Source organism: Leishmania braziliensis, assembly GCF_000002845.2.
Source record: "Leishmania braziliensis MHOM/BR/75/M2904 contig, possible fusion of chromosomes 20 and 34".
Classification (NCBI taxonomy): Eukaryota; Euglenozoa; class Kinetoplastea; order Trypanosomatida; family Trypanosomatidae; genus Leishmania; species Leishmania braziliensis.
The window spans coordinates 305,001-319,029 of record NC_017947.1 but is presented as its reverse complement, the minus strand read 5'-3'; the positions used below and the strand labels follow the sequence as shown (position 1 = coordinate 319,029).

Here is a 14,029-nt window from a genome sequence, read left to right as displayed (position 1 = left end):
TTAGCTAATGTCTATATCAACTGCTGCTTCACAATAATTGTTTTACTAACTCCACCATCTATTCTTCATTTTACAATTCTCACAGAGTATCGAATCCTCCATTTAAGAATCACATCAGATCTTGTTCCAGGCAACGATATCAATCGACTGCACCTCGTCCTTGAAGCCCATGATCATCTCCTCCAGGTCGTCGCCAGACACCTTGTCATCCTCGATCACGACCAGCTGCTGCAGCTTCTTCACGCCGAACGCAACGGGCGCCAGCTTGTGGTCACCCCACACCAGGCCGTCGCGCTGAATCGCGTGCAGCTTCTGCGCGAGCGCCTCCAGGTCCACCGTGTCGTCCCACGCCTTGATGTCGAACAGGATGGACGACTTCGCAATCACGTCCTTCTTCGCCTTCTTCTTCTCCGCGTCCTTCGCCCTCTTCGCCTCCAGCGCCGCCTGCTCCTCCTCCGTCGTCTCGCCGAACAGGTCGATGTCGTCGTCCTCTGCAGGAGCAACAGCCTTCGGCGCAGGCGCGGGCTTCTTAGCGGCAGCAGGCGCCGCCGCGGCAGGCGCGGGCATGCGCAGCTCCGGCGCAGCAGTGCGCACCGGTGCGCCCCACGCCTTGCGCTCGCCCTCCGTGTACGTCGCCATGTTCTTCGCCCACCGGTACAGGCTCGCGTGGTTCGCGCCGAGCAGGTCGTTGAGCATCCTCACGTCCTCCGCCGTCGGCTTCGCGCCGCCCAGGAACAGCTTGCCGCCCAGCCTCGCCTCCAGCTCGGCGGCCTTCTTGCTCACGTCCTTCACAGACATGCTGGGGTGCGCGCGCGGTGCGGGGGTGGTCAGGGGGGAAGAAAAAGCTAGGAGAGCAGCACAGATTAGGGGGTGTCGACTGCGCCAGCTGCAGGATAGACGGACGGCGTGTGAGCGAGGTGGGTGGAGGGTGAGAGTGGGGGATGCATTCTTGAAGTGCGCAGCCGCGAGATGGCCCAGCAGAAGAGAGGGTGGAGAAAGAGAAAGGAAGCGCATGAATGGAGACAAAGAGCATCGAGAACTCATAGAATTGTAGTGTTGCTACTGCACAAACATGACAACCGGCTGCACACCTGCACCTGTTGCCAGTAAATAAATGCTGGTGCAGTGTACTCATAAACGACTAGTTTGACCTGTGAAAGAAAGAGCCAGGTTGAGAAGTTTCAGCGCCGACGCCGTGGCTGTCTCTGCTTTTCTTTTTTTTTTCTCCCCCCGATGCCGTTGCCAGGGTTAAGACGGTTGAGTCACTGCCACGACTACCGGCATAACCGTCATGCGCTTAGCGTAGCTGCACAGTCGTATAGGATGAGGTCTGACCTGCATGATTGTCGAGTCCTTGCGGATACGTGTGAGAAGACACAGACACGTTTAAAAGCACACAATCAGGCACAGAGAGAAAAGCTCACAGTCCAGAACGAATGGCAGAAAAAGAGAGGTAGGAAAGAATGCACATGCATAGACACATACAGAGAGAGAGGTAAACTGCAACATCAACAGCCAAAATACTAAAGACCCCCCGCCCACGGCATCGACGGTATCCAGTACAGCTCAGCTCCAACACCATCTCTGTCGACTGACGATGCTCGTAACTGTACAGACATACACACACACACACACATTAGTAACGTACAAACTACTGGCCGCCACGGATACTCACAGGAGTAATTCGTCGCTTCGTTTTGTCGTCGTTACAACGGTGCAGCAGCACAGCACAAGAAGAGCGACAAGAGCACCGACAAGCACACACGTGGTAAGAGGAGAGAGAGAGAGGTGTTCTTTCAGCGTGTCATTCCACAGCGGACTTGTCAGGAAATCTGCGCATCCTTCCGTAGATCATTTACCTCTTCGCCACCACGGCTAAGTTCCAGGCGTCTAGGGCAAGCCGTCTGCCGTTGAATCCGCCTATGTGTCGAGCGGGCTCTTCTCAGCTTGTTTCATCCCTTCCTCGCACACGTGCCGCGCGGTAGGCGCCAGACGGCCCTGGGGGCACTGCATGCCCTGATCCGCGCGGGCCTCGTCTACATTCCTGCTCGAGGGTAGAAGCGGTGGCGGCTGTCGTGCGGGGAGCAGGGGGTGGTCCAGGTGCATACCGGATGAAGTCAAGGAGGTCGGCCAGCCTCAAGGTCAGGGCCCTCTGCGATCCTGCGCCCTGCCTGTACGTCATGCTTCGCCCTCCATCGCCTCAGGTCACAGAATCCTACACTGTGGCTTGGAGACGCTTCGCATAAAAGTCTGGAGGACTCGATGGCTCAATCCGAATCGCTTTCGTCAATGCAGCTGAGGCCTGTGCCTTATCAGCCCACTCGGTAGGATGTGGGAGTTGTAGCAGACTTCGCAGGCACGCACGGTAGGGTTCATCACTCTGCATCCCCGCGCGCCTGTTTCAGCTGTCGCCCCTGCTCTTGCCTCCTGGATGCCTTGCGTGGATGCCAACACAGCATGCTAGCTATGCTTGACAGCCCGTGTGCACAGTGCTCGCACTAGTGGGTCCTGGGCCCTGTCTCAGGACGACGCTGTTGTCTGGAAGGAGAGGCTTTGCTGTCTGCCTCCTTCGTTTCCATGGATGACAAGGGATGCGTGTCTAGACAGCGCGCCCGGGTGGGGATACGGCGATGAGTTTATAACGGCAGGGGAGCTTTGCCACCGTGTGCATTCGCACGCCTTTCACAAGGACGGGGTGGGCCAAGGGTAAGGGACTCGTGCATAAGGTTGTGCCTGCGCACGAAAAGTTCATGGTTTGTCGCCCTGAAGGGTTACACATGGGGGGGGGGGGGGGGGCAGCCATAGACGCTCCACAGGTGCGCCCCATGCAGGGCGAATGAGATGTGCGTAATCAGGTCACTGCATGCAAGATCATAGCGTGAAATAGTGTGTGCTGTTAGCTTCGAGCGATCGGCAAATCTCGCGTAGCATATCGGGCACAAGGCGGACAGTGAGGGGAACGAAAAAAAAAAAACGAAAGAGGTCGCTAGTATGATCGGTGCAGCGCAAAAGCCCCGACACGAGGGCTCCCAGTCAATCATTTTGTCGAGTCTGCTGCCCATATTGTTGTCCCCATCGTGATGAGCAGGTAGGCAACTGAGTGCTTTCGCCTAGATGAAAAGCATCCGTCTCTCTCGTTCTCTGTACAGGCGCCGCACGAAGCACGCGCGCGCGCAGGGCGAGCAGGCAGAGTGACAGCGAAGCGAGTGATGTCACTCTGTCAGGTCGGCTGTCCTATTCTAATGAGACTCGCAAGCAAATCCTGCTAGGAAAAATGCGAGACACACACACGCATACGCCGACTCGGAGGAAAAAAGCGTTCCAACCTCATAACGTATTTCCACACCCGACGCACCGGCATCTACACACACACACATACACACACAGAAGACACGGAGGGGAAAAAGAGAGAGGGAAGCGGATGATGAGGAAACCAGGCACGACCCACTCTGCACAATGCAAAAGAAAAAAGGAAGAGAAGCACAGCGGTGACTTTAGAAGTGGCTGTGGACTAAAGATGACAAGCGTGAAAGGAAAAAAGCTTCGCGAGTGACTTAGAGGGGGAGCGAGAGAGAGCGAACGACACAATAAATGGGCAGCGAGCTGGTCCGAGTCAAAAAGAGAGTGAAGGGGGAGGGGGCAGGAGGAAGCTCTGGCGAGTTTGCGAAAAACAAGGGAGAGAGAAGCATGTGACAGTAACTAGCCACTGACAGAGAGAAGGAAAATCTAGGAACGTTTGCCTCGGTAAGCTGCCTCGATTCCACACTGGTCAAAGCTATTTCACCCATGACGGGGCCTCCTCTCCCTTATCCTTAGCCCTCTCCCAGGCAAGGGAAGCGAACATATAGATATATCTATATCAGTTGAGATACTGTATCCAGGCACGCGCTGCTGTTGAACGCCACGCGAGCGCCCCGCCTAATAGGTGTGTCTCTCCCGTCATCCCCCACACTACTGAGTCTCCGGCGGGCCCCACAATTTGCGTTCCGACTCTGTGAAGGAAGCCATGTTGCGAATCCAGCGATGAAACGCGATGTTGTTCTCGCCGAACATTTCGTAGAACTTATCCACGTCCTCCTTCGTTGGCTTCGCACCTCCTAGAAAGAGGTGGCCATCCAACGTCGTGTTGAGCTCTTCCGCGGCGGCGCGCGCCTGCCTGATGTCTGCCACATTGGTGGGGGGCATTATGGGCTTTAGAATGGCCAACTGCGTGAAAAACGGGGACCACCAGTCACGCTGCGAATGCCTCAATGGCGAAGGCTTTCGTAATCGGCGCAAGGAATAATAATAATAAGAGGAGGAGTAGTGATGCAGAAACGCCTTCACTTTTGGATTCAACGCTTCCCTTCCCTTCCCTTCCTTCTTGTTTTCACCCTTCTCCACATTGTCATTGTGGTGTGCACAGTAGCGGAACAACAGCCGCAACGGAGGAATGGAAAAGACGTACGGAATAACGGCGAAAAATGTGGATGTGGTGTGTGTTGGGGGGAGAGTTTATGTGATCGTCATGATGGACAGCCAAGAGGAACACGGCAAGTCACGCGTGTGTGCGTTGCGTGAGTGTTGTTTGATTCACGCGAGTGAGCAGGGCGGCGCGCCAACATACACAGTCAACAAAAAAAAAAAAAAAAAAACGAAAAAAAAGAGAATAAAGAAAAAGAGGGGAAAAAGGCAACGAAGATGATCGGTAAGCGCACTTAGGAGAGAGAGAGACAGACAGACAGAGAAGAAAAGCGCAACTGGTCCTGAGTCCACTGCAGCATGGGGGAGTGAGAAGGGGTGATAGACTGGGCACGTCGGATGGCAAGCCTCGCTCAGGCACAGTCCAAGACCGCCGCGTGGTACTCACCCGAAATATACTGTGTCCTTTGCTTTTCCCACGCTCTTCATCCCCAGGTCGAGCTAAGCCGACCGTCTGGGCAAGCAAGCGGAGAGAGGCACAGACAAACAGTGTGCACCCATACCCCCTGGCGCAGGAGAAAGAAACGGTAGTCTCGCTGCCTCAGCTACTGAGTTCGAGCAAGAGGCAGGACAGAGAAACCGCCGCCATCCCCACCACTCTGGTAAACAGGAAGCAGCGCACGCTCCTCTTGAGTGTCAGGGGAAGAAAAACTTCGAATCCGTGCAGAGCGTAGGTGCCGATCCGTCCTCGGATTCCCGAGGAACTTCAGCCCCCATTGCTGCCTTGGCATATCACATTGGTACTAAGAGGTTTGTGCCGCGGACAGAAAGAGGGCTTGAGCGCCGTTAGCCTGACGGTGCATATCCTGGTCTCTTTTATGTGAAGTACGAGTTGCACGTGCACACGCCCACAAACTCGCAGGAAGACGTGAAAGGATGAAAGCCAACAACCACTGCGTCCGATCATGTCTTTGCTTTCCTCTTCTTCCGTTGTTGTTGTCACTGCTTGCCTGCCGCCTCACTGTTTGACTTTACAAAGAAGGAAAAGACACACAACCCCGAAGAAAAAAAGGGGGGCCATCTGCCTGCTCACACGTGCGCGTACCCACAAACGTTGCGGCGCCCTCGCCATATTGATGCACGTCCCTGAAGCACCCTCATGCCACGCACTGCGTGAATAGGCATGGCGAGGGCAATCACTTGAGTGGCATGCACGAGGGCAGCATAACCTGATCTGTATTTGCCTTGTTATTCTCCGTCTTCAGGTAGAGAGAGAGGGGAGGGGGGAGGGGGATATTAATAAGGCGCACCAATCAGCGGTGATTAACTAAAAAGAAAGGTCGGAAAAAGGTCATGAATTAAAGGGGGGAGGGAGCGAGACAGAGGGGGGAGACTGTGGCAGAGGAGAGCAAAACGGCCCATGAAGGCGAGACCAGAAACGCCCTCCTTTCTCATCCCCCCCCCCCCCAGCGGGACAGAGAATAAAAATGTAGAAAGAAAGAAAAAAACACACAACACAACACACGGCACACAGAAGAACGCAGAGAGAGGAAGAGAGATCCGAAGACGATTGACAGAGACAGAGAGAGAGAAGACGAAGCAACACGCACACCTTACCTGAACCAAGACCTGCCTCCTCTTAGCACGCCTAACAAGAACAGTGCCTTCCACGTGTGACACTCACTCCTTTCTCTGGGTCCTCTTCGTTCCCTCCCCACCACCACCTTACACTCTGTCACTCACGCCTCCCTGCTGCACGCGCCAAGCATCAGTAGCTCAGTGTATGAGTGTGCATGCGTGTGTGCGCTGGTGCTTATGTTCTCCTTTTTCCTCAATTGATCCCTGCTGCTTTACTGTCCCTTCTCCCTCAACCAGCGCCTCACTTCATGGCCGATGAAAGAGTGAACTTAGAATAAGAAGGAGTGGAAGAATGGAAAGTATGACTCTCTGCTCGTGCGACTGAGTGAGTGCGCGATGACGCTCGCTAGAGCCTCTCTTTCACCACACACTACCCGCTCCAGCTCTTTTCTCACGTTCACGAGAACGCAAAGGTCCCAAAACGAAAGACACACCAACACGCCTTGATAGAAAAAAACGCTGCTGCATATAAGAGGCACAACATGCACGCCTCGACGAATCACATCAGATCTTGTTCCAGGCAACGATATCAATCGACTGCACCTCGTCCTCGAAGCCCATGATCATCTCCTCCAGGTCGTCGCCAGACACCTTGTCATCCTCGATCACGACCAGCTGCTGCAGCTTCTTCACGCCGAACGCAACGGGCGCCAGCTTGTGGTCACCCCACACCAGGCCGTCGCGCTGAATCGCGTGCAGCTTCTGCGCGAGCGCCTCCAGGTCCACCGTGTCGTCCCACGCCTTGATGTCGAACAGGATGGACGACTTCGCAATCACGTCCTTCTTCGCCTTCTTCTTCTCCGCGTCCTTCGCCCTCTTCGCCTCCAGCGCCGCCTGCTCCTCCTCCGTCGTCTCGCCGAACAGGTCGATGTCGTCGTCCTCTGCAGGAGCAACAGCCTTCGGCGCAGGCGCGGGCTTCTTAGCGGCAGCAGGTTCCGCCGCGGCAGGCACGGGCTTCTTAGCGGCAGCAGGCGCCGCCGCGGCAGGCGCGGGCATGCGCAGCTCCGGCGCAGCAGTGCGCACCGGTGCGCCCCACGCCTTGCGCTCGCCCTCCGTGTACGTCGCCATGTTCTTCGCCCACCGGTACAGGCTCGCGTGGTTCGCGCCGAGCAGGTCGTTGAGCATCCTCACGTCCTCCGCCGTCGGCTTCGCGCCGCCCAGGAACAGCTTGCCGCCCAGCCTCGCCTCCAGCTCGGCGGCCTTCTTGCTCACGTCCTTCACAGACATGCTGGGGTGCGCGCGCGGTGCGGGGGTGGTCAGGGGGGAAGAAAAAGCTAGGAGAGCAGCACAGATTAGGGGGTGTCGACTGCGCCAGCTGCAGGATAGACGGACGGCGTGTGAGCGAGGTGGGTGGAGGGTGAGAGTGGGGGATGCATTCTTGAAGTGCGCAGCCGCGAGATGGCCCAGCAGAAGAGAGGGTGGAGAAAGAGAAAGGAAGCGCATGAATGGAGACAAAGAGCATCGAGAACTCGAAGAGGATTCTTATTTACACTTTAAGCGGCTCAATAATGCGTCGCCCATCTTCTTCCTCAGCAACGTGTCTTAGTCACTGCTCCAACTGCAAGCTGGGTGCATACCTCCCGTGCGGAAGACAGCGAGCTAAGAATGACACACAGCCACTGCCGCTTGAAAGAGTGGCTGGGGAGTGTCAAAGCACAGCTGAGGCACAGCCCCACATCGTTAAGGTGGCTTTCGATATACTTCTTCGGGTGTTGTGCGTTGCTTGTGATGTTTTCCTTCTTGTTGAATCTGCCGATGGATATGCAGCCGGTACAGTCATGCGATAAGCTGGACACACCGCAGCCGGCAGGTGGCTGTGGAGGCGAGTCTATCCCGCGTTCAGGCAATACACACGTTTGTCCACTCAGCAGCGCCCTGACAAGGAGGTGAGAAAGAGGTTTGGTGAAGATAGAAAAAGGAGCAGAACAAGCGACTCACTGCTGCGCGTCTCACAGTGTGCTCGCTCCAGTATCGGCGGTGGTAGTGGTAGCGGCCGTGGTGGGAGGGTACACACGGAGCGTTCGCACGACAAGCTTAGCTTGCTCGAGGAGGGAGCCGATGGCAGAGCGCAGGTCGCGCTTGGAGGCTGCCTGAATGGTTACTGCAACGGTTCGCTGAGAGGGGTCCTCACTCCACCAGTAAACCTCCTTCAAAGTTCCAGTAAGGGAGGGGTCAGTCTTCAGCACCTTCAACAGCACGCTGGCAGACGCCGTGTCGGGTAGCGGAAGGCGCAAGCCACACTCAATCGAGAGCTCCTTACTCCTGTGAGTGGTGCTGCATCTCTGCCAGGCGGTGCTTCTGGAAGAAGCGGTGGGTTGAGCCGGCATTAGCGTGGCCCAGCAAAGATCAGAGTTCTGCAGGGAAAAAGAAACTGTTCGAGTAGGGCTCAACTACTGCCTTTTCATTTCTCGGCATAGCAGCGCTGCCCTGCCTTGTAGTGCTGGGTACTGCGCTGGCACAGTACGGTGGCACCTGAGCTGTATCTCGGTAGTGGGAGCGGGGAGGCGTGAGAGGAGAAAAGCAGCATCAAGTGACCATAACAAGAGACCGAGAAAACAGACGTGTGGTGGGCGTGTGCTTGTGAAATGGGCTTGGGCAAAGAGAGACTGAAGATAAAGACGAGAAATGAAGGGATAACAACGCATAGCCATATACCCGGCGATAGAATACTCACCGATACAAAACTGCAGAGCTGCGGCGGGAGTAGGACGAGAAGAGAATGCAGCAGGCTCTTCTTTTCCGAAAAAAAAAAGGAGAAGCCTTCTAGATTCATCCTCACCTCCACATCACAACCACTCCCTGTTTAACTTGCCTCCTCTCAAGTCCCCAGGTGTCTCAACTCTTGAGAGAAGGACTAGCGCCTAGAAGGAACGGGCGGTAAGCAGTGAAGATGGGAGGGGCGAGGCGGCAGAACAGCTGCAGTCAGGTGCGTGGGTGTGTCTGTCTGTCACCATATCGAAAACTGTGGATTCACGTCAACATATCTGCTGATAATCCTTCAGTACCCTGAAAGTCCCATGTTCCTTTGGGTCTGGGTGTATGTTCGTCTTCTCGCTCCTAGAGCAACTCGGCCACTCGGACGCACCGCAAGCGGCCAACAAGGGGGTGAAGGGAAGAAAAATGAGCAATAAATAATGAAAGAGATAATGCCAGAGGGAGATGAGAAGAGCAAACGAAGACAACCAAAACGCAGGCATACACGGAGAAGCCCGCCCATCAGCAACTTTGGACAGGAGAGAAACAAAAGGAAGAACAAGAGAGGAAGAAAGAGAGTAACTTGAAAAAAAAAGGCAAGAGGAAAAGGGAAAACAACTCAGCGAGCGGCGACACTCACGCCCAAGACGAGGGAGGGGGGGGAAGAGCGTGAAAGGGGAAGAAGAGAGACTCTGTGAGAGAAGTAAAAAATGAGCGTACACATGGACAAGAGGCAAACAGGAGTTCTCTTTTGATTTTTCCACTTTTTCCTTGATCTCTTGTTCCGCTGCTGAGGTTCCTCTGGCACCCAGGAGTGTCTTTGTCCATGTGTCTGCATGTATGAGTGCAGGTGGTATATTCCATGCGACTATGAGGCAAAACACACACACACATATATGTACCGACAACGCCTCTATCGCCAAGGGCACACACACGCACGCACATACATGAGAACACACTCGCAGATGCGGAAAGAGCAAGAAAGAGAAACAGCGAAAGGCAGCGGAGGAGGGAAAAGGGCTGCTGCGTTCCTTTTCGCAACTGCATTACGTGATCTATGCAAACACTTCGCGAAACGAAAAAGAGAAGGGAAAGGTGTCCCACATTGAGCACTGGAAGAACAACATCAACCTGGCAGAAGACAAAAAACACACAGACACACCACACGCGCGTAAAATGGAAACGGCAGCAAAGAGAGGAGAATAAAGAAAGCGACGTAGAAGACGAGACCCAAACCAAAGGAAAAAAAAGAAGAAAAACATCCAAAAATGTCAACGAGCAGGAAAGTGTACATATAGCTAAACGTCTTGAGAAAACAAACGAGAGCTTTCGCTAAAGAAAAGGGGAAAAAAAAAGAAATGAAAGATGGAAAGGGCAAGGCACGAGAGAACGAATACGCAAAACGCACAAACTTGTCTGTGTGAACTCATGGGTGCTTTGGGGGGGGGGGGGGGTTCCTCAGCCAACTCGGAAGTGGAGTGCAAGCGATATGTAGGAGTTGTTGATCCACGCCCAAGTGCTTGGATGTAGCTAGGTAGATATGAATGCTCGTGCCTGTGTGGGTGTGCGTGTGTGTGTGTACGCATGTCTCAGGGTGTTCCAAAATGAGTGATGCCAGCAAACGGGCGTCTTTTCGCGGGAGTGATCCCTCCATCTTTTTGTGGTCGTGAATTGACCTCCACTTCGATCCACAAGAAGCGCTCGCCACAAGAATGAAAGAGTCAGCTCTGCTTTCTGCTTTTTTTGTCCCCTCCCTCGAGCTCACGGATGCTCTGCACTCCTCCTCCTGGGACTTTGGTGCGTCCCTGCCGCTTCTCACTCACTCTCGATTTATTCCTTCAAACAGTGTTCCCTAACAAGACTGCGCCCCCTCGCTCCAAGCCACGCGTGCGCATGACCAACAGCTACACAAACACACATTGCACACACTAGTGTACATCAGCGAGAAGAGCGCACGAGGGAAACACTGAGCGCCAGACAAACGCTCCCCCCCCCCCCACACGCGACGAAGAGAACGGAGGAACCTTCATGAAGAGCAAGAGTGCTGAGGGAAACAGACGTGGTACAACTGTGGGATAGAAATGAGAAGGCCAAAACAACACAATACAGCAGCCCACGTATAATACACACAAAACTCCCACAGAAAAAAAGAGGTCGTGACGGGAACAAACAAGCGATGCCGCAACAGTACCACGTGAAGGAGGGAAGAGAGAACAAAAAAAAAAAGATAAGAATGGTGCAGACGGAAGGGAAAGGCATCAAACGATGAGGAAGCACACGCCTCAACACGGAAACGACGAGCACGCGCATATTGCCCACGCATCATCTTCTCTCTTCATGTCTATTTTCGATTTTGCTTTTTCCTCTTTGAGGGGGAAAAAGAGAAAAGGCATCCCTTCGACATGAGCTTGCGCCTCCTTTCCTCTTTCATACCTCAAAATCACAAAAGCGTTTCACCGCCTGAGTGTATCACCCTTTCCGCCTGCAGCTCTGCTTCGCCTCTCCCATCCATTCCGCCGTTAGCGACACCCCTAGCCGATACCTCCTCACACGCACTCATCACCATGCCCCAGCTAATGCAAAGCAGCACAGCTAGATGGAATAAATAAGCACACAAAGAAAGAGAGGGGAAGTGCGAGATAACATGTGTTTTCCTCATTTCTCAACGTGTCCCTCCCATGCCATTGAGCAGGACTCGAACGCCACGCCACCCCCGGTCCGCCACACGCCCATCGCGGCGCGCAAGGCAGCCGCAGGCACGCGCCACAGCAGCGCGCCGACCCAGTCATCCCAGCACCGTCCCTGCCTCAAGCCCCACCTACACGATCCGCAGCTCGCCCCCCAGTGCAACCGCAGGGGCGGCTCAGGCGCCACACACCAGTGGGCAGCCAGGGCCGGGTGGGGTGCACTTGAGCCATGGCGACGCCATCTCCCCATCGGGTAGGTGGCACAACCCTCTTCACTGTCGCGGGTCGCTCCCACGCAGCGCCCAACACCACCAGTCTGCCAGCATCAGCAGCGATACATCGCTCCAGCCTCCCCACGGCGTAGGCGCTTGGCCCAGTCACCACCAGAGGTGGCACTGGCACTGGCAGGGGGACGGGGAGGGGAGGGGAGGGGGGCTGCCTGGCTTCCGCACAAGGTGAGAGTGCGGCGCCCTGGGGATGCCGCGCACCGAGGTGTCCCTCCGCCATCAGAGGGGCGCCACTGACCGAATAAAAAGAGCAGACAGAATCAGAGCACAAACACACATGCACGCAAAAAAAAATTTTTTACGCGGGCGCTATCGGAAGGAAGAGGAGTGAGGGAAAGAAAGAGGGAGTGGGCCTATCAACAAGCGCTATTTGGTTGTCCCTCTGTTTGTGTTTGTGTTTGTGGGTGTGGGTGTGGGTATGGGGGGGGGGGTCAAATTTTTTTTCTTCGTTCTCGAGTCGCTGCCGCATACAAGAAAACAACGAAACAAAAAAAAGGAGCGAAGCCTGAAAAGAACAGAGAAAGCAAAACGGAAACTTAAAAACATCGTGATGTGAAGAACATGCAAAGAAAGAGAGAGAGAGAGAGCAGCAAATGTACAAAGAAAAACAAACAAACCAATAAAAATATAAAGAAGTGCACCAAAGCACACCCGCAGACCCCCTCCCCTATGTACAGCCAGACACAGAGGGATATGTATATCAATCTAATATATATATATATATATATACATATATACACGCCCAGATAGAGAGGTTCTCACTAAGGTAGAAATGACTTCCTTGAAACTAGAAAACGCGCGCACAGACACATACACAATGAAGAGGGGGAGGACAAGAAGGGAGCTGATTTCGTTGGAGGTGAAAGGGGCCGCACAGGATGTGCGATCACCCAGAGAGCCATTGAAAGGGTGAGGAGAAACAGGGAATGCTAAAACAACGAACACCCATGAACTCAACAAGAGCAAAGAAAATAGGGACCACATTCACATTAGAGAGAGAAAGTCGAGAAAAGAGGCAAGAACAACGGAGACTCTGAGGCAGGGAGATGCGGGGAGGGGGGGCTACTGGGAGGAAGGGAGAAGGGTCAAAGAGAATGTGCGGAGCGGACCTGAGCATGACACACATACACACACATACAGATGCATACAATAATGTACATCTATCCGTACACGAAAGGAAAGAAGAAGAGAAAGGGAGGGAGGGGTGGTTTGAACGAAAGAAAAGCAGAAATAGCTTAGGTGGTTTTCCTCTTCAAGAAGAAAAAAAGAAAACCAGAAAGGCAAGAGAATAGCCAAGAGCTCTTGGCCATTCACCGCTGCCGCAACGAGCACCCCCTACAGGAACACGGTAGACGCGCCTCATACACTCACCGCAGAAGAAGGCTACTATACATCATTACGTTTTTTCGGGCGCATAAAGTCAAGGCGGGGACAGGTGGCTGGGTGCATCAGTCAACGGCCATTTTTGTGTCGCAGACTACGGAAGCGGTTCATGACTGCAGTCGTGTCCTCTGCATCACCGATATTCATCCCGAAAGCCCGTAGATCCACCCTCCACCTCTGCGGCTCGTGTCACTAATTCCCAACAAAGTGGGGAAGAGAATGGGGGAATGGCCGTGGGACTCCGGCAGAGAAAATGCAGAAAGAGGGATAACAGAGATGCAACGACAATGTCAACAACGCACACGCGCGAGTAGGGACATGCACAGAGATGCACATATATATAGAGAGAGAGAGAGAGACGTACACAGGAGCCTACAAGACATAAAACCGCAAAAGAAAAAGCAGGAAGAACACCAGAGAGAGAGAGGGAGTTCAACGAGAAAGAAAAACGCAGGGGGTGGAGTTACGCACTTTTACATTGTGATTCATTGTGTGCGTCATCCATTCCACACACCACCAAAGGGCCTCTGCGGCGAATACACGACTCCCAGCTGAACTACAAGGGGAAAAAAAAAAATAAAAACACGACTTCAGGAAGTTATCCACGGGAAGAGGAGTAGGAGGCCAGCGAAATGGCGCAAAGCACAGGGAAGCAGTAAAGAGATATTTATGGGGAAGTAGGAGGGGACTACTTGAAGCACCGTCGAAACGCCCCGTGCCTCTGAATCCTCTAAAAAAAAAAAAGAACCAGCGCTGCAAAAAAGCTGAGGAGATACGTCTAGGGCCTTTAGGGCTGTGAGCTGCCTTGTCCACTCTTCTCTCCTGCATTCAACAGCATAATTAGAAAACGAGATCGTCGCACTTAACTGCTTCTCTCCCCGTCGACACCGTCTTACCTGCTCGCCGGAATGATCAGGAAGGAGCACTGCAGCTTGTCGT

At 54.0% G+C, this 14,029-nt stretch overlaps 5 protein-coding genes across 5 annotated transcripts in view; all 5 read right to left on the bottom strand.

The window, feature by feature from the left end:
• Positions 1–114: 114 nt before the first annotated feature.
• On the bottom strand, positions 115–1,044 carry LBRM_20_0770 (elongation factor 1-beta; the record flags this gene model as incomplete). The annotated part of the gene is made up of 1 exon (XM_001564313.1): positions 115–1,044. The coding sequence occupies one exon, from the start codon at positions 1,042–1,044 to the stop codon at positions 115–117; it is 930 nt and encodes a 309-aa protein (XP_001564363.1).
• A 2,907-nt stretch (positions 1,045–3,951) lies between these two features.
• Positions 3,952–4,185, bottom strand: LBRM_20_0760 (putative 25 Kd elongation factor 1-beta; the record flags this gene model as incomplete). The annotated part of the gene is made up of 1 exon (XM_001564312.1): positions 3,952–4,185. The coding sequence occupies one exon, from the start codon at positions 4,183–4,185 to the stop codon at positions 3,952–3,954; it is 234 nt and encodes a 77-aa protein (XP_001564362.1).
• A 2,358-nt stretch (positions 4,186–6,543) lies between these two features.
• On the bottom strand, positions 6,544–7,164 carry LBRM_20_0750 (elongation factor 1-beta; the record flags this gene model as incomplete). Its single annotated transcript, XM_001564311.1, has 1 exon — positions 6,544–7,164. The coding sequence occupies one exon, from the start codon at positions 7,162–7,164 to the stop codon at positions 6,544–6,546; it is 621 nt and encodes a 206-aa protein (XP_001564361.1).
• An 824-nt stretch (positions 7,165–7,988) lies between these two features.
• On the bottom strand, positions 7,989–8,366 carry LBRM_20_0740 (conserved hypothetical protein; the record flags this gene model as incomplete). The annotated part of the gene is made up of 1 exon (XM_001564310.1): positions 7,989–8,366. The coding sequence occupies one exon, from the start codon at positions 8,364–8,366 to the stop codon at positions 7,989–7,991; it is 378 nt and encodes a 125-aa protein (XP_001564360.1).
• A 5,616-nt stretch (positions 8,367–13,982) lies between these two features.
• The window catches only part of LBRM_20_0730 (putative serine/threonine-protein phosphatase PP1), a gene marked incomplete at both ends in the record, with an annotated part of 906 nt that continues 859 nt past the window's right edge, over positions 13,983–14,029 (bottom strand). Inside the window, one exon of the mRNA XM_001564309.1 lies at positions 13,983–14,029. This exon is cut by the window's right edge and continues 859 nt beyond it. Within this exon, the coding sequence (XP_001564359.1) occupies positions 13,983–14,029 (47 nt within the window).